Source organism: Etheostoma spectabile, chromosome 8 (genome assembly GCF_008692095.1).
Source record: "Etheostoma spectabile isolate EspeVRDwgs_2016 chromosome 8, UIUC_Espe_1.0, whole genome shotgun sequence".
Taxonomy (NCBI): domain Eukaryota; kingdom Metazoa; phylum Chordata; class Actinopteri; order Perciformes; family Percidae; genus Etheostoma; species Etheostoma spectabile.
Window position 1 is genome coordinate 35,354,072 of NC_045740.1, and position 21,549 is coordinate 35,375,620.

General features: G+C 40.7%; 1 protein-coding gene across 1 annotated transcript in view; it reads right to left on the minus strand.

Moving 5' to 3' along the window:
* Positions 1–21,549, minus strand: part of si:ch211-236l14.4 (SITS-binding protein) — a 36,984-nt gene that overhangs the window by 13,667 nt on the left and 1,768 nt on the right. The window contains exons 2-4 of the mRNA XM_032524328.1: positions 20,193–20,364; positions 5,557–5,764; positions 4,665–4,815 (exon numbers count right to left, since the gene is read on the minus strand). Of these exons, the coding sequence (XP_032380219.1) occupies positions 4,665–4,815; positions 5,557–5,764; positions 20,193–20,364 (531 nt within the window). The remainder of the gene's footprint in view (positions 1–4,664; positions 4,816–5,556; positions 5,765–20,192; positions 20,365–21,549) is intronic.

The window sequence follows — 21,549 nt, forward strand, 5'->3', positions numbered from 1 at the left end:
AAATACACTGTGATAACTCATTCATTGATTCGTTCATTCGTTGTTTTGTTAGTTTTGTCCTTTTTAGGCTATATGCTATGGATATAGTATATTTTTATAGCATATGCTGTGTCTATAACTAGCCACAGTTACCTCTAAGGTATACATCTAACTTTAATTTTTAAGTTAGCTGGACTGAGCCCTCTGTTGTGTTTTGACCAGAATTATTTCAAAGGAAGGAGCTCATTCCTTTGAGAGGGGAATATTCTTAAGTAACTAATGATTACCTGTGCTTTATGTAATGAATTTTGTTTTTGGACTTGCAAAATGTATAACTAATAGGTCAACACTTTGCATTGGGAAAGAAAACCTAACACAAGCATCATTTAACAGTCATTCTAATACAATTTGATTTACTGTTAATGATTCAAACGCTCATAAACTGGTTAGACAAACAGCTTTATATTAGAAACAGTGGCTTTATATTTGACACATTGATCCCTCCATGTGGACTTTGTAATCTAGCTGTGACAATATGACCTCTGGCAAAACCCTTTAGTCTATTTCATAATCCTTCGGAATGTACATGGTAAAGTCAAAGAGAGGTTTCAGGTGACATAACTTTGGAACAAAACCTTTTAGGAATACAGAGACTGACCCCCGGAGGGGAACCAGCTGTGGGAAAAAAGGGCAGATTAGCACTTGTTATGTAAGAATTTTTTTCTTTCTTTCATTTTATTCTGCTTCTTCTCTGAATTTGATTTCCACAAAATCAACAGAATACTACAAATTGACACAAAGAAGACCAAAACATAGGCAAGCATTTTGTCCTTTTTATTATCAACACCAGTTTTGCAAATACTGCATTATGTAGCTTTTTTGGGAATAACTTTGGAAACTTAATAATAACCCACATTTTCCAATGCCTGCAATTCATAACTAGTACCAATACTGGAAAAGAAAGGGTGTGGTGTGACTGATAATATATGAACGCGTGTACAACAGGAGTAAAGATATGTAGATAGATATAACAATGAATATAATATACAGATGGCTGTTACTCTGTTATAGTAACAACCATCTGTATATCATATTCATTGTACATATCTGTAAAAATTATATTTATAGTAATGTCCACCTGTATATTATATTCAGTACATATCCAGCTATAAATTTTGTTCACAATACTAGTTTATAGTTTATAGTCATAGGACAAATCTATCCGTAAAATTCTGTTTATAATAGTATTCATCTCTATATTTATTCAGTACATATCCATGTCCTGCACTCATGGAACCAGTGTATATCCTGCACCTGGTGCAATTGCAATTCTGGTTAGACCTACAATGCATTTCATTGGCTTGTACCGGTACCTGTGTAATGACAATAAAGTGGAATCTAATCTAATCTAATCCAATCTAATCTAATCTAATCTATAATCTAATCTAATCTAATCTAAAAGAGAAGCCTAGTTTTTACTCAGGATCATTGTTGTCGGTCACACTTCTGTAGAGCCCTACACTTCATGGACATACATACGTTTCCATTCAGCACTGTACACTTCCTAATGGCATTCATAGAGGGGAACTGGGCAAAATGGGTGTTTCCCATCAACTGATGTGTTATTCCTCCCATTTTCTCTTCTTAATCCTACCTTGTGAACTAGTAATGGGAGCACACTGTAAGCATTGTGTACTGTATGTGTATTGCAACTTCTCGGCCTCCATGGTCCAGGTCAGATCGCAGCATCAAGCTGGTGTCAGGATCACCTACTCAAGTTAGTCTTGGCTCACGTCCCTTCTAATCCCAACACGACCCATTCTTCGCTGTCCCACGGTGACCACACTCGGAGCAACCTGAGATCCGTAAGGGTCTCTGTTTGTACTCTCTCGGCTATATTTGTTTTGTAATGGAATATCACCGGGTATTGACTTAGATCCACTTGACAGTGGTCCTTGTGGTCTTGTTTCCGGGCAGTTCCCAACAACTTCCAAGGACTTTTCAAGTAACTGTATGAATGTGAACCAATGATACCAGTTTAGAATACCTGAAATGTATTAGTCGAGATTGATATATCACATTTTCAAGTTTTAACCCTCATGTTGTCAAATTGACCCGTTTTCCTATAGCAATGTCATTTTTAACTACCTAATTGTAATTACCCCAAATACCATGATTGATTCCACACAACGCTCTATGGCGAGTACAAATCTCTACTTTCATTTTCAATTTTGTAGCATTAAAAAAATTGAAGTTGTTTTGAAATTGAGTAAAAGTTGACATATTCTAGTCTGTGATTATCTATCAACATCCATTCCTTTAATTTTAGTCTAAATAATTCCTAATTTCTGCTTTTCTAACTCAAACATGAGGTATTACTACCTATAAATGAGGTTTATTGACTATAATTTCCAAAAATAACTGATAACACAAGGGTTCAGACATCATTTAAAAAGTGGCCAGCAGGTAGTGTGGCCTGCACTCTGGGAACAAGTTTCAACATGAAGGCGTGAAGCCATAAACCATCTCTTTTTCTCAATATGACATTTCTGTGAACCTGTCCTCCCTCCTTCGCTCCCCGCCTGTCTCCAGCGCTCTGTAGATCCACTTAAGAAAACTCTTTCATCTCTATCCTTTGACCAGTTTTGAGCCTCTGACCGATGAACCCTCGTCTGCCTCACAGCCCAGATGGTTGAGGAGGAGGATTACGGGGCCTCATTTATAAAACCTGTTACGCAAGAAAAAGTTGCGTGAAGCCGAGTGAAATTTGCAAAATTCCTAAAAAGTCGGGATTTATAAAAAATGTCCATGCTTAAAAATGTGCCCAGTTTTACGCAACCTTTTGACCATGCGGGTGATGGTGCGCAACGCTCCCATAGCTTTGTAGACCGCGTTGTAGTGACCTCCGATGGTAACACGAAATATCAACTTAATAAAGTAGTACTCTGGATGCAGAGTGCACAGCCTTAACCCTTGTGTTATCTTCCCAAAAAATCACCACTTATGTTGACGCTTTTTATCGATGTTTTTAACTTTTTCTTACGTTTCTTTGTCCTTTTTTTCAACACTTTTGACACTTGACTCTTTGACGTTTTCAACACTACGTAACACCAACTTGTTAACTTTAGTTTTACAGTTATTTTTGGAATTTATGGTCAATAAACCTCATTTATAGGAAATTATACCTAATGTTTGAGTTAGAAAAGCAGAAATTAGGAATTATTGAAACTAAAATGAAAGGAATGGATGTTGATGGATAATCACAGACTGGAATATGTCAACCTTTACTCAATACTATTTCAAAAACACTTCAATTTGTTTTCAAATGCTATAAAATTGAATAAGACACGCCCAAAATTAATTAAAGTAGAGATTTGTACTTGCCAAAGAGTGTTGTGTGGAATCAATCATGTTATTTTGGGTTATTACAATTGGGTAGTTAAAAAGAACATTGATATATTGGAAAACAGGTCAATTTGACCCAAAGACAACACAAGGGTTAATTACCCTAATGAAGCCAATATAACTCCAATCCACTACCGGTTTATTGGACTTTATTAACCTATTGGGACAATAAATAAATAGCCCTACAGTTCCCGATGGCCTGTGTATTGCAACCAATCAACAGCATGGCAGATTTGGCAAGAGCACCTCGATCTCACAGTCACAGAAAAATGGGTCAAAAAAACTTGATTCAGTGTTTTTTTGACCCATTTTTCTGTTTCATGATTGGTCATCAAGGGCTCCTTTACAAGGCTGGAATCCTGATTTATTGATTGATGTGGACTATGTGAGACTCGTGCACAGCATAAGGAAATGCACGTCCGTGTTTATGACAAGTTTATAAGAGTCTGTACAGGTGTGCGCCGCATGGTCTTATGAATCAGAATAGTGTTTTTGCCTATGGAAATTCAGATTTTTTTTGGCGCACAAAACCTTTCAGATTACAATCTACGCAGAGTGTTATAAATAAGGCCCCAGGGGTCTGCAGCTACAGGGCGAAATAATGGACTGAATGAAGAGAAGAAGAATAAAAGAACACACTAAAAGGGATAGACATAATAGTATTTATACACTATAGTGTTCCTGTATAGACTCCATCTTTGAAGTTCTCAATAAATTCAATAAATTAATACATTTGAGAGCTTCTCTGTAGGTACAAACATGAATATAATTTAAGACTGTTCTTCAAAGAGACAGATAATAAACTAAATCGGAATAGAAAAGAAAATTTTTTTTTTCTCAAAATATAGTGTGAAAGGACCAGTGTAATGAGACCTTCCTTTCTGAACTCATGCGTTTCCTATTGAAATTGGGCATAACCTAAAGAGGGGACATTGAACCAAGAGGATATCTTTTATTTATGAATTTTCCCCATTTGATCCTGTAGAGACCATTAAAGATGCACAGTTTAATAGGAAGTAAAAGATGGGATGCTACAGTACAGCCAATTTTTTTTTTCAAGTAGTGGACTGAACATTACGCTTTGTGTTTTTACCCACATGACTGCCATCTTCACTCAGCTTTAATCTAACATAAAACTATGAATGTTTGGCTCTGCCTCCGTGAGGTTGAACTCAACCCAGTGAGGTATGTTCTGTGCCTCCAGAAGAGGTCTGCCTTTGAAAGATGCCCTAGTCTGCTGAGGATTTTGAGGCTGGTGTAGAGACCTGTAGGGCACGTACCATGTCGGAGAGGAGGGTGGTGGAATGTTCATTGAGGCTGATGACCCCCTCCCCCAGCTGGTGTCTCCTCAGACGATTAGTGAAGGTCCTCAGCTCCCTCTCCACCTTCGGCCCTGAATCCACATTGGCGAGCAGCTTCCAGAACGGCAGCCTAACACCACAACACACACACACACACACACACACACACACACACACACACACACACACACACACACACACAAAGAGGCATCATCCAGACCCTGCTGCTCTGAAGAACCCGACTTTATGGTGTTTTTCCACTGCATGGTACCTACTGGACTCACCTCGACCGCCACCTTTTTTGGTTTTCCATTACAAAAAAAAGTCCCTCGTACCTGCTAACAGGTACTATTTTTTAGTGCCACCTCAGTCGAGGGTCCAAGCGAGCTGAGGCGATACCAAAAAGGTGACGTGTAAACTTTCAGACTGTTGATTGGTCGGAGAGAATTGTCACTATTTACTGCGTCGTCATTGCTATCATTTGCTACCTTCAGAATATTAGAAACTAATTTGCCTTCTGGCTGTGTCAACACGCCGAGAATCAAAAATACCTTCAGTGTTCTGTGTGTGTGTGTGTGTCGCGTTAGGTCACGGCAGTTTCCTGCAATGGCGACCAGCCACGGTGCGCCTCACGCATGGAGCGGTACTAATCTGCAATGGAAAAAGGAGGACGGGGCACGGCAGGCGAGGCGAGTGGAGCAGGTACCATTAATGGAAAAACGCCATCAGTTTATGACTCCCTAAATACCCACAAAATGTCAGTTTGCCACAGATGCACCAACTTCTTGGTATTTTACAGAATTCCCCTTCTGACACCCAAATCGCCACTAATCTAATCTGAACTAAATCTAGTACTCAAATCTGAACCAACCACAGCGTCTTCATGTTGGGCAGCTCCCTGCTGTGTTGGAAGAGTTGTTGCACCACTTCCTGGTGAGCAGCTTTCACGTTGTGGGCCACGCACACGGTGTACTGCAGGGGAAGACGCTCCATGCTGGGCAGCGACTGCAGGCAGAACTGCTGTCTGCTTTCCACCCCCAGCTGCAGGGGAGTATCAGGAGACACAAGCACCGCGACACCTGCATGGTGGGAATCAGACGGGAGAGGGCATTGCATTACAATTGTTGCTTCACAGAATCAGATAAACAGATTATATAATGTCTCACTTGAAAGAGATATAAGATGGGCCATGATGTGAAGCAATAAAAAGCACTGTATGAGACGGTCCTTTGCAGATTCCTCTTATATGACATCGTGATACTGAAACCAGGATGACGGATGGAGTGTTGTGGGAGGTAGAGGGTGGACTGTGTTAGTTGATATTGCTCCACTCAGATGTGAGAAAAACACTCCCGAGAATGAGATATAGCAGTATGCGGGTAGGTGAGTTTACCCTGGGACTGCTGGCAACTTCTAAGTAGGTTACACTGCACGCCAATGAGAGGAGTCTGGGGTATATATCCAAAGTCACATTGAAGATCTTTTTTTTTCTTCGGGGTTCTACTCAAGAGCACGTCTCTTATCAATCTCAGTGACAAAAAAAGCATGGAAGATGAGATAAGGAACACCTGGAAGTAAATTTATCAATTTAAGCCTTCTTAGAATCTCTCGTTTCCTCTCCCACTGTACATACTGTATATGCAGCCTTTCAGATGTTGTGTGAAATGATAAGATTAGGCGAAGCAGATAATTGTGTCCGCAGATGTAGCTGCCCTGTAAGGAATGCCTCGTCCCTCTCAGGTTACCCCTACCCCCCCCCCCCATCCTCAACACTTCTCACCCGTCCTGCTTCCCACCTTCTCCCTCCCAGCTCTACCTTCCTCTCTGCACTACCATGGGTCCGTCTCATCTCAGAACCAAGCCAGTATCGATCAGAGATTTCAACCCAGGTTCTGACCCCCCCCGCCATCGCTCCAGTTTTTACACAATCTGCTCAAACTGGGATTTTGGAGTTGATCAATGAACAGATTAGGGTGCTAGACCTGTTTTCAAAGCAGGCAGTCTGAGAACTGGGGCTGAGAGCTTGGCTCACTTCAGTCGCCCTCTCTGGTTTCAATGAGCTTACTGTTCTCTGGCAGGCTCGGGACCAGGATATTCACGTACCGGGCAATAATCAGATTAATAGTTTCAGAGTTTCAGTATTCAAGTACTGCAGAAAGCCCAGGGAAGAGCCTTCAACCACAGGGTGATTCTCACGTGTTTGCAACGGATAATGTCAAAGAGATACTGGTAACTCCTCAGCTGCCCCTCACAAGGTATTAGGTCACCTCCCCACTGCTTGTTATAGATTCATAATGGCAGATGAATGTAGAATTTTTGCTACAAACACCAACATATAGTCAAACCAAAATTGACAAATCGCTGAAATGATTTTTTAATAAAGCAAAGGTGCCGTGAAGCTGCCCGCGCATGTCAATAATGTTGATATACAGTGGAGTAGAAAGTGGAGCAGCGGGGAAAATGTTATAGCTTTATGGAAGGATGGAAGTGGAATGCAGGCAGTGGAAATAGAGGCGACCAGAGTACACCAGACACCGAGCAGCCTTGCAGAATGATGTGCAGATACAGCAGGCTGCAAACAGTGTGTTATACCAAAGTGCACACAGGGTGGAAAGTGAAGTTGCAAGCAGGACTTCTCAAGTCATATTTGAGTTTTATGGGCAAATGACACTGCGGGGCCTCAAGGAAATGGGGAAATCTGGTCCAAAATAGCTGTATTCCATCTTTGACTAAACATGCAGATTTGAATGTTAAAGCACTTTGCGTGTACCGGTATGCATTTTCCAAACGGGAGGGGAACACCTGATTATATAAGCTGTACAGAATCAATAAGTGTTATTTAAAGAAAGTGAAGCAGGTTTGAGGCCTTGAGTTACAGCCAAGGTAGGGTGCTAGGAGTTAAAGCGTGGGACACCCTATTTTTAGAACAATCCCTTAAACACTCCAAGCTTCCCCCGAAATATTTTCCACTAGCTCTTAAAACCTAAATTATATGCCAGAGCGACCGTATCCGCTCACCTTCAAAGCAGCAGACGGGCAAAGGTAAAACTGAATGAAGATTGTTGGGCAGATTTTAATAATTTGACACACATGCCTCGATTTCTTACAGCCGTTGAGCGGACACACAAATCAAGCAACCGCGGATCGCCTCTTCACACACATTTGTGCGTTCTCACACACACATTCCCACTCACTTTCTTTAATAGGAAACCGTAGACTTCCAAGAAAAACAGAGCAGGACTTAAAGGACCATAAAGGTTCGGCACTTCCTCCAGCGCAGTCTGAGCTGAACGTTTGGAGGTGGCAGCGGAGGTGACCCCATGCACCTTCTGATGGGTCAGGAAGGTTTTAATGTGGCGTTGAGGCCCTCGGAGAGGGGCTGGTCTGGGTGGAAAATGCTGCCGCCTGACTCCCTGCTGCTGTGGACCAGATGGGCTCCACTCTTTTACCTGTCATATTTATACAGTTATTTATGACACCTGCACACACTTACAGACCTGACTGGGGTTATAAAAGGTGCATTTAAACACTAGCTATGTGTGTGCATGCAAGTGTGTGTGTGTGAGTGTGTCTGTGTGTTGAGACATGCATTTCCTTAACAATGGAAACTTAGTTTCTGTGCCCAACCTCAAGCAATTGATAGCCACAAAACTGGGATCTTGCCATGGTAGTAAATTTCCAATTCCACTTCTTAAAAAAATGATGAAACACTAAAGAGACGTTCTCTGCTTCAGTCCTATAATCAATTAGCTTCACTGTTTCAAGTGGGAGACGCTGTGTTCTGTACAAATATCACAACCGTAAAAATAGATCTGATAAGAAGATCCCACACTCAGATGCGTTGATGCAATCTGAAAGTCTTTTCTATTCCCTAATAGTCTCAGTTATAGCAATTCAGTGTTTCCAATATTTTCCGACAACTTTTTTACTAGATTTTGGTTGATTTTATATAAAGAAGTGCTTGCTAGAATTTGTAAAATGTAGATCAGTATTAAATTTCCCATGACATGGTGCTCTTTGTATGCTTTTAAATAGACTTTAGTAGTCCCCTAATACTGTATCTGAAGTCTCTTTTATATAGACCTTAGTGGTCCCCTAATTCTGTATCTGAAGTCTCTTTTATATAGACCTTAGTGGTCCCCTAATACTGTATCTGAAGTCTCTTTTATATAGACCTTAGTGGTCCCCTAATACTGTATCTGAAGTCTCTTTTATATAGACCGTAGTGGTCCCTAATACCATATCTGAAGTCTCTTTTATATAACCTTAGTGGTCCCTAATACTGTATCTGAAGTCTCTTTTATATAGACCTTAGTGGTCCCCTAATACTGTATCTGAAGTCTCTTTTATATAGACCTTAGTGGTCCCTAATACTGTATCTGAAGTCTCTTTTATATAGACCTTAGTAGTCCCCTAATACTGTATCTGAAGTCTCTTTTATATAGACCTTAGTGGTCTTCTAATACTGTATCTGAAGTCTCTTTTATATAGACCTTAGTGGTCCCCTAATACTGTATCTGAAGTCTCTTTTATATAGACCTTATTGGTCTCCTAATACTGTAATTGAAGTCTCTTTTATATAGACCTTAGTGGTCCCCTAATACTGTATCTGAAGTCTCTTTTGTATAGACCTCAGTGGTCCCCTAATACTGTATCTGAAGTCTCTTTTATATAGACCTTAGTGGTCCCCTAATACTGTATCTGAAGTCTCTTTCCCAAAATTCAGCCTTGGTGCAGAATTACAGCCACTAGAGCCAGTCCCACAATGAGCTTTCTTACTTAGTATGTGCCATTTCTGAGGTTGGGGGTGAGGCCTCGACCAACTGCCACTTTGGTCGTTTGAAAGCCATGATGTCTCTCTCTCTTTGTCTCTCTCTCTTTCTCATGGGTGGGCCAAATTCTCTAAGTGGACAAAGCAGAGAAAGGAGAGGTAACCTCGCCCCTTGTGACCTCATAAGGAGCAAGATTCCAGATCGGCCCATCTGAGCTTTCATTTTCTCAAAGGCAGAGCGGGATACCCAGGGCTCGGTTTACACCTATCCCCATTTCTAGCCACTGGGGGGGCCATGGGCAGGCTGGGGGAACGCATATTAATGTTAAAAAACCTCATAAAGTGAAATGTTCATGCCATGGGACCTTTAAAGATAGGAAATAAAGCTGCAAACGAGCTGATGCATACCAACATTACATCAGTGGACAGATGTAACGCTGTCGTATCAACGCTCCATTTAAGAAAGTGTCTCTCTGCTGTCTCGTGCTTGTTGTCCTTGATGGAAACTACTAGGTAGTAGTTTGACTGTGGAAAGTCTTGCGAAATGATTTTCATATATAGTATCTATCTCATACAGGAGATGACAGCTTGCGTTTAACAAAGCTTCAGTTGGCTAAGTGAGTCATTGTTAACGCGAGTCATGGTTTCAGGGCAGCTGCCTGTGGACCTTCTGGGGACCTATCGAGTAACACAGCGGCAGCAATGTACCCTTCAACGTGCGAGCTGAATTATCCGAGCATTTATTTCTGTATGTGTGACTCAGTGATTTTGGGGCAGCATAATGATAAACGAAAAAGGTGAAGGAAATACTCAAGCAGGAGCTATTCAGAGAAATAATTAGAAAAAACACCGTAGAACAGAGATCTTCAACAGGGGGTCCGGGACCCTTAGGGGGTCCTCAGAGTTACTGCAGGGAGGGGACCAAGTTATTGTTTAATAATTTTTTTTTTTTAAAAGATATGAATAAAAATATACAGAAACTTGAGTCCAATATTTTATTAGCAAAGATAAATCTGCCTATTTTGTCACATCTCGTCCCTATGTCAAGTTTCTGTGTTTAGTTGGTTTCATGTTTTCTGTTGGTTTTCCACTTCCTGTTTTATTTTGTAGTCTCTTTCTTCCCTCCATGTGTTCCCTTCCTGTCTTTTGGTTTTCCCGCCTTTGTGATTGTCTGCCCAGCCCTCATAGCTTTATTGTTGGGCAAGTTCCTTTTAAAAAGTAATTAGATACAGTTACTAGTTCCTTCTTCCAAAAAGTAACTAAATTAGTTACAAATCATAAAAGTAACTTCAAAAAGTTACTTCACAAAGTAATTATTGTGTTACTTTCAAGTACATTTTCAAATGCTCAAATGTGACCCCACCTCCCCCCTTTCTTTAATGGAACTTAAAATACATGTGCATGTTCAATTATTTATGATAAATCTGAATATTATAATGCAATGGACACTTGATATAATACATTATTAACAGCAACAATGTACACAAATCTAAACTAATCTAATGTTGCTGTGGGGAAAAGTGAGACTAGCCTCTAATCAAATGCTACATCTGTCGATATTGTGTTTATTTATCCCATTTAAATCAACACTTTATGTCAAATTACTGATTTATTTGGTAAGTAGCCATGTAATAAGCGGGATAATGTAGAGCGAGGCGAATAGGCTGTAGTTGATTCAAGACCCCTTGAGTTCGCTTCGGGGTCCTAGTCACCCTGTCGGGGTTGTAGTCGCTATAACAACCGCCTCGCACTGCATTATCCCTTACATAGTGGATCGATACAATAACATAATAGATGTTTTAGAACTTTTGATATTTATTGCCCCTCATTTTGGACACCTGTCTCTCATTGACTGACTCTCTTGTGTTGTTCGTTGTGTCCGACCATGCGTGCTTTCGAACACCCGCCCACCTCTACCTCTGATTGGCTTATCATGACATTTTAACCCCATGTCAGCCAATCGTCGGCATTTATTTTTAACGCTGTTATTCCCATCACTGGATATCTTCCCCCCTATTCCCAGCCCTTGTGTCACCCGTCCCTTGTTAACTTTCGTTTACTTATATATGTATTTAGTCTCTGTGCTTTCTGTGTCTGTTGTTGGTTGATTGTCATTTGTCAATTTGTCGTGAGTCTTTGTGAGTCTTTCTATTCGGTGTATTGCTGTGGTTCTGTGTGGTTCTTGTTTTTACATTGACTCATTGATGACATGCTTGCTGGCCTGTAGGTAAGGCAGCCATCCACAGATACATTTAAGCTTAAGGATGTGCTACATGTACAGTATATTTAACATCAAATATGATGTGAGTGTATGTGTGTGAGTGTCAGTAATTATTATTTTAATAGCTTAGTAGTGTATGCACCATTAAAAAAGGTATGTAGGAAGGCTTTAGGCCACTACACATTATTGTGGGCCCAGTTTAATACGCAGCTCAATTTAAAAAAATTATATAATACAACTTACTTGATTAAGTATGTTGTTGTTAAGTGTTGGTATTCAGTCTACCATGCCTTCACTTTGTGCTTTTTAAAATGTCTAGAATTGAAAATGTTGGATCTTTTGACAAAACGTCTACTAACAAACTTACCATCCGAAAAGTATAAAGTAACAGCTAAAATTGACGCATTTTTAAAACATCTATCCTGTGACAAATCCTTTTGTCTGTGGTTGTTATGCTTTTTGTCACTATTGCTCACCATTAAGCACCATAATGGAAATACATTTTAACTTTTTGCTCTCATCCTTTGTCCTTTTAAGGTTCTGTATGATAGAGTATCATAATCTGAAAGAAGAAAATCCATGACTGTTACATAACTTTTATCCCTATCGGTGTGTTGTGCTTGGCCGGTTCCCTACAAGAGACCTAACGACAATTTAACCCTCATGTTGTCCTTGGGTCAAACAGACCCGTTTTATTATATCAATGTTCTTTTTAATTCCCCAAAATGACATGATTGATTCCACTCAACGCTCTTGGGCAAGTACCAATCTCTATTTTCATTCATTTTAGGGGTGTCTTCTCAGTTTTATAGCATTTGAAAAAAAAAATGAAAAAATTAATAGTATTCAGTTAAAGTTGACATATTCCAGTCTGTGATTAACCATCAACATCCATTCCTTTAATTTTAGTCTAAATAATTCCTAATTTCTGCTTTTCTAACTCAAACATTAGGTATAATTTCCTTTAAATGAGGTTTATTGTCCATAAATTCCAAAAATAACTGTGAAACTAAAGTGTTATGTAGTGTTGAAAACATCCAAAAAAGACAGAAAAAGTGTCAAAAGTGTTAAAAAAAGGAACAAAACCGTAAGAAAAAGTTAAAAACATTGACAAAACGCGTCAAACAAAAGTGTTGATTTTCAATTGTGACGAGAAGACAACACAAGGGTTAATGTTTTTGCTTAGCTTACACATCTAAAATCAAATGCATTACACAATTATTAAAACCTTACACTCAAGGAGCAAGACATGGGCCCAGATGTGCACAATGTCAGCCTCACACAATTTGCAATACAATACGCACAGTGATTTACTAAACACACTGTACAGTATACAGTACAGTACACACAGAGGTATATCGTGATGTCACTTCCTTGCAATTCTAAAGCACAGACTGTCAAATGACCACAATCTGAGTCAATCTGTGAGACACAGCCATCAGGTGCATAGACACACAATTCAGGTTTAAGCACTACAAAAATGCAGCAGGTAAGTTCAACTGCCTTCAACTCAAATGAAAGGAGTCAGAAGAAGGGAGGGTGAAAGGGGGAATCCTCAGAGGAGAAGAAGGAGGTAAAGGATTGAGGTACCCTCATTCATTAGACTTGATTGTCGGATAATAAATCCATAATTCATAGTGTTTATTGATCCCCAGTGGGGAAATTACAATTCACACTCTGTTCGTTAGTAACTACTACACACAGGCCTGAAATACACACACATGCTCAGGACCTCTTCATGCACAAATGGAGAGATGTCAGAGTGAGTGGGCCGCCAGCTGGACCGGCACCCTAAGTGGTTGGGGGGGGGTCAGTGCCTTGCTCAAGGGCACTTGGCAGTGCCCAGGAGGTGAAGTGACATCTGTCCAGCAACCAATCCACACTCCGTACTTTGGTCCGTACTTTGAACCGACAACCCTCCGGTTCCCAACCCAACTCCCTACAGACCGAGCTACTGCCCCCCCCTCGATAATCAAGACGGTTCTTCCCATGTTGCCTTGCCAATGACGATACATCGTCTGTGATGTTTATGAAATTCTCTGGCCAGGCCCAGCTAGGCGAAGAGACTTTGTGTAATTGTAACCTTTCTCTCCTCTCATTGGCTAGCTGTTAGCCAATCAGAGTCAAGCATCTTAGTTCGTTGACTATTAATGAGAACTGGCCCGAATGGAGCTGAGTCTTCCTGCAGGCCTTTTATACCACGCTAGAATGGCTTGAAACTGGGTAACCAAGGTAACCAAGGCATTTTTGTTCCACGGTAGAACTTCAGACATTTCCACAAAGTAATGAAATACGTGTGGCAGGGCACCTTTAATTTCTTTGAATCCCACATGGAAAGATTGAGTCAGAGATAGAAATGCAACAAAAGGGGTGGGGGATGGTGAGGAGAAGGGGGGGGGGGGGAACACTGGAGAGATCGGAGACATAAATAGAGAGAGAGAATGAGGGGATGTGTATCCACATCCACATATACACATGGTCGTGTGTGTGTGTGTGTGCGTGTAGTCTCGCGTTGCCAGACCATCCACATGCTGCGGAGCAGAGGAGGGTCTGGCTAGTCCACATAGCATTCGGGGATGGGAGAGAAACATGCTCTGGTTTAATGGCATTTCTCTAAACCAATCACAATCGTTATAGGCGGCACTAAGCTCTGTACGGAGCTGCCGTAAAATAGTCGTGCCAGAGAAAACTCCGATTGGACAGATAGTCCAGACCAGAGATCCGAGGAGCAGGAACCATAGTCCTCATTCTGAATAATCCAGCGGAGTTTAAAATTAAAATTCAAAGAAAGCGAAATTTCCTGCGGCGCCGGAGCAATCCCAGAAGTGGAACATCAAGAATATAGTCTAGTGTGTGTGTGTGTGTGTGTGTGTGTGTGTGTGTGTGTGTGTGTGTGTGTATGTGTGTGTTTAAGGGAGGTGGTCTAATATCTTAAGGAGATGCTGTCAAGTCTTGTAAGTCTTGGCAAAACAATATGTGATTCTAATATCTGATGCTCACTGCATAAAAAGCTAGCATGGAAAAAAGATATGAAGATTAAATAAATTATTTTTATTAGATCCAGAGCTAGGTGATATCAAAGTTAGAGTTATTACACTCTCACTTATTATAACAGCAGCCTGTAAAAACAAAAAGGAAGTGAACGAGGCCGTCTAAGAGGGAAAATGCTCATATTAAAAGATCAAGACATTTTTGACTGTCATGTTTTTTATATTTAAGGGTAAAAAAAGCAAAATAAATCTCCTCTTCTTCAGTATGTGTAGTGTACTATTCCGTATATTGTCATCTAGACCAATGTTTTGCACTTTTGCCTATCTGTTTGTTTAAATAAATTAAAAAAATGTGATTGCAAAAAACAAAAATGCTGCCCATTTTGTGCTAATATCTCAAACAGGATGATACATAATCTAAAATCAGCATTCAAATGAATGCAATCATGTGTGTGTGGAAAATGACATGGACACATACAAATTCAGTAATTGATTTCCTATTGGTTGTTATATCGCTCATTTCAAATAAACATTAGAACTATTTTTTACTTATTTCTAATCCCTGAATTGAAAAAAAATCATGCGCCTTTAGATTTATGCAATAAAATAGTTATAAAATAGCCAGAACCAAAGCTTACATCAACACTGTGAATGTGCCATTATGTCTTTTCTTTATTCCTTTTTAGCAACAATATAGTAATTTAAATGAATTCAATGAAGTGAATCAGGAATTGATTATTGAGAAAATGTCAATCCCTATGTACTGTAAATTAAATGATGTGAATATATAATTCATGTAGGACAATTTCATAAAATTCGGACCCTCAATGAACACCGTAGCGCCATACCAGAGTCCCTGTCAACTACTCTAATGGTTAATCAGTGTTGTATTATTGTCACCTGATTTGACCACAGGCACTTATTATTTTCCAAAGCATATGTATTTATATCTACACTATTTCTGCTTCTACATGTGCTCCCTAAAACCTTGTGCAAATTGTATCCTTAAGACCTCCAGTTAGGTAAATGCAGAAATAAGCCCGTAAAGCCTTGGGACACCTTCTCCATGTGAGTGCCCTCTTGTATTTTTCATGCAGGATGTAGCTTCAGTGATATCTAATCTGTCCTAAGTAGCCCAGTTGTTTTTGTATGGATAACGACAGGTGGGGCTATGACAAGTTCCTCCAGTTGGCAACACTCTCAAATGTCACTCTATGGCACAGCTGCATATATTTTCTCTCCCGTCTCTCCGCTTTACTTTTCCAACTCTTCTTTACTTTGCTCTCTCTTCTTGGTTCTAGTTAATATCGACTGTTACAGTGCAGTACACAGTTGTTCCGTCTGTCGAGCTCTTTAACCGTCCCCAGGAGTCCTCTTAGCTTAGTGACGTCGGTCCCAGCTCCATATTGCCTTCCACATTGATAATGCGCTCCTATGACTAACTGGAGGTCCCATATATAGACAACAGTCAGTGAGCGCACACAGCTGTGAAGCCTAATATCACAGCAAAACTGCAGTGAAAAGTTAATGTTTATGTTTTCCATAGAGAAATTCAGGACCAAAGGCACATCATATGGCGTTTTTCCACTGCATTGTATCTACTCAACTCACCTTGACTCTACTTTTTTTGGGTTTTCCATTACGAAAAAAAGTCCCTGGTACCTGCTAAGAGGTACTTTTTGTACGTCAGTCGAGGCTCCCAAAAGGTGACGGGAAAACCTGCGGACTGCTGATTGGTCGGAGGGAATCGTCACTCAATCACTGCGTCATCATCATTGCTAGCGACAGACAGGGGGGGAGGGGGGTAAAAATATTGTGAACTTCTTTTTCTGTTGTTTTAATTCTGTACATAATCCACAAAGTCTGGCGATTACTGATGCCAAAATATCCCTTAGGAAAGTGCCATTAAAAGGTACTTCTTGCTGGGGCAGCAGTTAAAAATCCAACTTGTAGTGGCAACGGATCGATTTTATGGCACAGAATACACAGTGATTCTAAGAACATTTTTACAAGACAGCTTACAAATGTAAGTGTATTCAGCGTTTCTTTTTTTTTTGTTGCCTCCAGGTTCATTAGAAGCTAATTTGCCACTTACACCTTTTTTGTTCTGTGTTGTGGCGTTAGGTCACGGCAGTTTCCTGCTATGACGGCCAATCACAGCGGGCCTCACGCATGAGGCGGTACTAATCTGCAATGGAAAAAGGAAGACGGGGCGAGATGAGCAGGTACCATTAACGGAAAAACACCAATAGCGCCGACGGAGGCTTTAACCCTTGTGTTGTCCTCGGGTCAAACTGACCCGTTTCAAAGTGTTTTATATCAGAAATATGGATTTCTTTCAACCAAATTGGCCAAAAATAACATGGATGATTCCGTACAACATTCTCCAGGTTAAATTAATGATTACTTTCATTGAATATTTTGTTTTTTTTATTTAATCCTTTAGAATTGGAATTCCTTTTTTTGTTTTTTTTTATGGTTTCAAAACAGTATCCGGACTAAATTTTGACATCTACCCATCTTGATCCACTCAACATCCTCTTGCGTCATGGCGCAAATTTGTAGTCTTTTTTATTTTTTGGGGCTTTTCCCTTTATTAATGACTGTGGATAGACATGAAAGGGGGAGGGAGACGGGGGATGACACACAGCAAAGGGCCGCAGGTCGGATTCGAACCCGGACCTCTGCAGGACTCAGCCAACATGGGGCGCACGCTCCTACTGGGTTAGCTAAAGGCCGCCCCACTATGGTGCAAATTTGTATTTATTTTTTGGGGCTTTTCCTTTTATTACCGACTGTAGATAGACATGAAAGGGGGAGAGATGGGGGATGACACGCAGCAAAGGGTCGCAGGTTGGATTCAAACCCGGACCTCTGCAGGACTCAGCCTACATGGTGCGCACACTCCTACTGGGTGAGCTAGATTTGCGCCCTGCTGTGGTGCAAATTTGTTAGTCCTTTAATCATAAATATAATTTACCCAATGATCCAACGTGGTCAATTGTTTACTTTTCTATTACCAATGGAGGGGTGCCTTTCACGAATCTTTTTGGAGCAAAACAAATATACCGCAGTTCTGTTTTAACCGACACTGAAGAAGCACACCTGCGTCTAATTTAGAAACGGGGAGGGTTGGTGTTCAAATCCGCTTTTCCTCGGAGGAGATTTTATTGACTGAGAGATTAAGGTCTCGCATGCAAATATGGAGCGACAATTTTAAGTGGCTTGTGCACTTTGGGAGACGTATTGAAAGCCCAGTCTCTACAAACACAACAATAACACAAAATAGGGTTCGAAATTACCTTCAGTCTATATAAAAAACGATTAGTTTTGTATGTCGTCTGTATTTTACGTGCTGTGAGTGATCTTTTAGTTCTGCGTACAATTAGATTTGGTTGGTTTACATGTGAAAATAATAACATTTCGCTGCCAAAACTAGGAACAAAGCAATAATCTGATTAAGCCTTCACACAGTTGCATAAACCCACAGCTCGCCATAATGATCCGGTTTCCAATACACATAACAGTGGATTGTTTTTCTCCATAAAAGCTGCTGTAATTCTTTCCTGTCCCACAACAATAACACAGTTATGACTCTACCACATCATCACAGCCACAGTCATCTATTGCATTTTAAAATGAGATGCTTTTGTCAGAGCTGTTGGAAAGAGGAGAATGGCAAATGCGGCTGTTGTTGTCAGATAGTCTCATGTTTTTGGATTAAGATAAGGAGAAATAAGGGTGGTCCAAGCAGTCTGATGTGGACAAGAGCACAGACGCGTGTGGTTATTTTGCAGGAGCCTGGAGCTGCTTATACAGGATCTAATCAATGATATATAGTATTTAGAGTATAAAGGGTGGTTACACCTTTTTTGCCGTATGCAGTGGTCTTAAAAGGTGCACATAAACAGCACTGAGCACTGTGAAAAACCCTCGCTGCAGTCCAAGAAAATAGCACCTTTCTACCTGCAACATTGGACCCCACAAGTCTGGTTAAACCCTTTAGGGTTGATGAAATATATTGAAGTGGGCCAGCCTACATTATTAGGTCTCTTAAATTATGAACTCAGGAGTTGCATGCATGAGGGAAGGACAGTCCAACAAACTCATTAAAATCATTTCCACTGTTCCTAGGAATAGGAAAGCATCCTATAACCCAAGCACCAATGACAATACGTCCACGGTTGGGAAAAACGATTCTCTCTGAGGTGCATTACGTCAATCGAAACTTTAAGATAGCATGTTAAATATACATTTGTACAGTGTGTCCGTGTGTGGTTGGCTTGGCAACGCTCAAACATTTGTTCTCACTGGGATCTCATCTCATCTGTGTGTTTTTTTCTCTCTACAGACAAACAAAGGGTTACAGGGTCCTGACAATTACTGCTGTCCTCTCACAAGGTGGACAAAGATTGAAGTCATCATAGCACTGTCATCTCATGCTCGTCATGGTTAGGGTCATAAAATTGATCTCTCACAAGGCAACGATGATGTGTCTCGTGTCCATTGAATGTGTCACACTTCATTGTGCTTTGTATGGTTCGATCATCAAAAAGAATGTGTGTGACTGCTGCATGCAACACCAACAAGCTACGTAACAATGATGTTTGTCTTCGTTTGTGTCTCATTGAATGATGTCACACCTTTCGATCTAGACGCTGGTTGGTATTGGGGTTGCATGTTGCAGTGTGCATGTGTGTAATATGGTTTTTTGTTAAAAACGTTATCATATTTATGTGAAATCTTTCAAAAATAAAGATTGGTTCATTTTAGCAGCTGCTCAGTACACACACATGCACACACGCGCACACACATTAACACACACACACGTTCCTCATCAGTCACATTAACCATTCACATCCGCCAGTGGTCCATGCCTCCCCCCCCCCCCCCTTATGCCCCGGGATAAAATCTAACACCCCCAAAATAACCTGGTGAGTTATAAGAGTCAGCAAGGCCCTCATCCAACCTTCCCTTTTAATAGAAACAAAAGGCAATTACCCCAGAATCCCTAACCGTTAATTTAAGATGCTAAAGGTGGTTTACTTCCCTTTGTTGTCTAATCTCTAAATTAATAAACTGCGATGCCACAGACAGTATTGCGTTACGTGCTATTAGTGGTCCAGTCGGGGGTGTGTGTTCTTTTGGGGGGGTTTGTAGTCGGTCAATACATTTTTCTCAGCTCAAACACAAACAAACACGTGCATGATGGGGCGGGGGGGGGGTGGTAAAAAAAACACAACATCCACAGGGCTTCCCTCACGCCCTGGGAGTCACGCCACACATTGTATACACGCTGAAGCGGGGTCAGATTTCCCAATTACTTGTGCGAACCCTGCGCCAGTGTCAAGTGTGGGGGAAAAAAACAGCTGACAATGTTTCACATGAAAGAATTGACAATGTCTCTCTTAATGTAACGGGCCGAGTTGTGAAGAAGGACTACGTCGCCGCTTTCGCTCATGAGATCTCAAGTGTCCACGGCACAGCAAATCTCAGCTGATGCAAAAAAAACAATGACCTCTCACCTGACGAGCCCAGGAAGTAGCGCTCCAGGGCGGAGCCGAAGCCAGAGGGATTGTCCTTAAGGTCGCTCACAACGTAGGGCTGCATGGTGGCGTTCTGATCGTTGATCGGCCACGTCTGACCCCGCACGCTGGCGCCGCCGTACCACGACACGTTGGTCATGGAAAAGCAGTCCTGAAAGGATGCACATGTGGACAAAAAACAGAGTGAGACATAAAAAACAGGAACGAGGTGGGGAAAGGTTTACAATTATGAAGACAAAGCGAAGACTGCAGTAAAACATCTAAAACTGATATTGACTTTAAAAAAGGAAATACAGGACTATTACTCTAATGGACAATTATTCTTGTGAAGATCTGGACCTAAAGGGACAATCTGGGATGGGTGGGGGGGGGGTTGAGGTGTGGGGTACCTTTCGTATTGGTTAATTTCTGCATAACACAGCCATGTATTGTTTGTGCATACTTGGTCCATTATGTGCTGTAGAAAATGCTACATTGTTTATGGAAAATCAATACAAATTGTTAAACAAAAAAAAAAAGGAAATACATAAAAACTAACTGAGAGTGAGAGCTGAGAGTTAAAATATATGACGGTAGAAGAAATGTTTATGAGGTAATTCAAACGATTTAAGCAGATTTAAAAGTGAATAATGAATGTCAATTTCAATTTATGAGTGGACATAAGGTGAATTCGACTGTAATTTAAATGTATTTGACTGTAATTTAAATGTGTTTGACTGTAATTTAAATGTATTTGACTGTAATTTAAATGTGTTTGACTGTAATTTAAATGTGTTTGACTGTAATTTAAATGTTTCCGATGCAAACACATTATGTATCTGTTGTGTTAGAGTGTGGCTTACACGTGAAAATAATAACATGTTAGAGTGTGTCAATACCAATTTATGAGTGGACATAAGGTGAATTTGACTGTAATTTAAATGTTTCCGATGCAAACACATTATGTATCTGATGTGTTAGAGTATGGATGGATCTAATATTTGACAGCCAGTGCAAATTATTGTTACTTCACTGCAGAAATGCAAGGCACAGGGCGGTATGAGATGGCTGGCACATGACACTGTCTTAGAAAGTACACACAGGAGGGATTGAATGTTTGTTTTTTCTAAGCTTGTGCTTCCTCAAAGCGTCTTTACGCGTGGGGGGGGGGACAAATGCGCAAACCGGCTGGGCCATTCAGCCCCATTTCGTGTCAGCAAATCCGGGCTCCTCTAAGGAGTCTGAAAAACAGGTGCCAAGGAATCACCTGAGAGGCGCTGGGAAGGATTTCTGGGAAATTTCCAAAAAATAAAGGCGAGTTTTTAGTTTGGAAATTTTTTCTGTGAGCAGTCGCGCC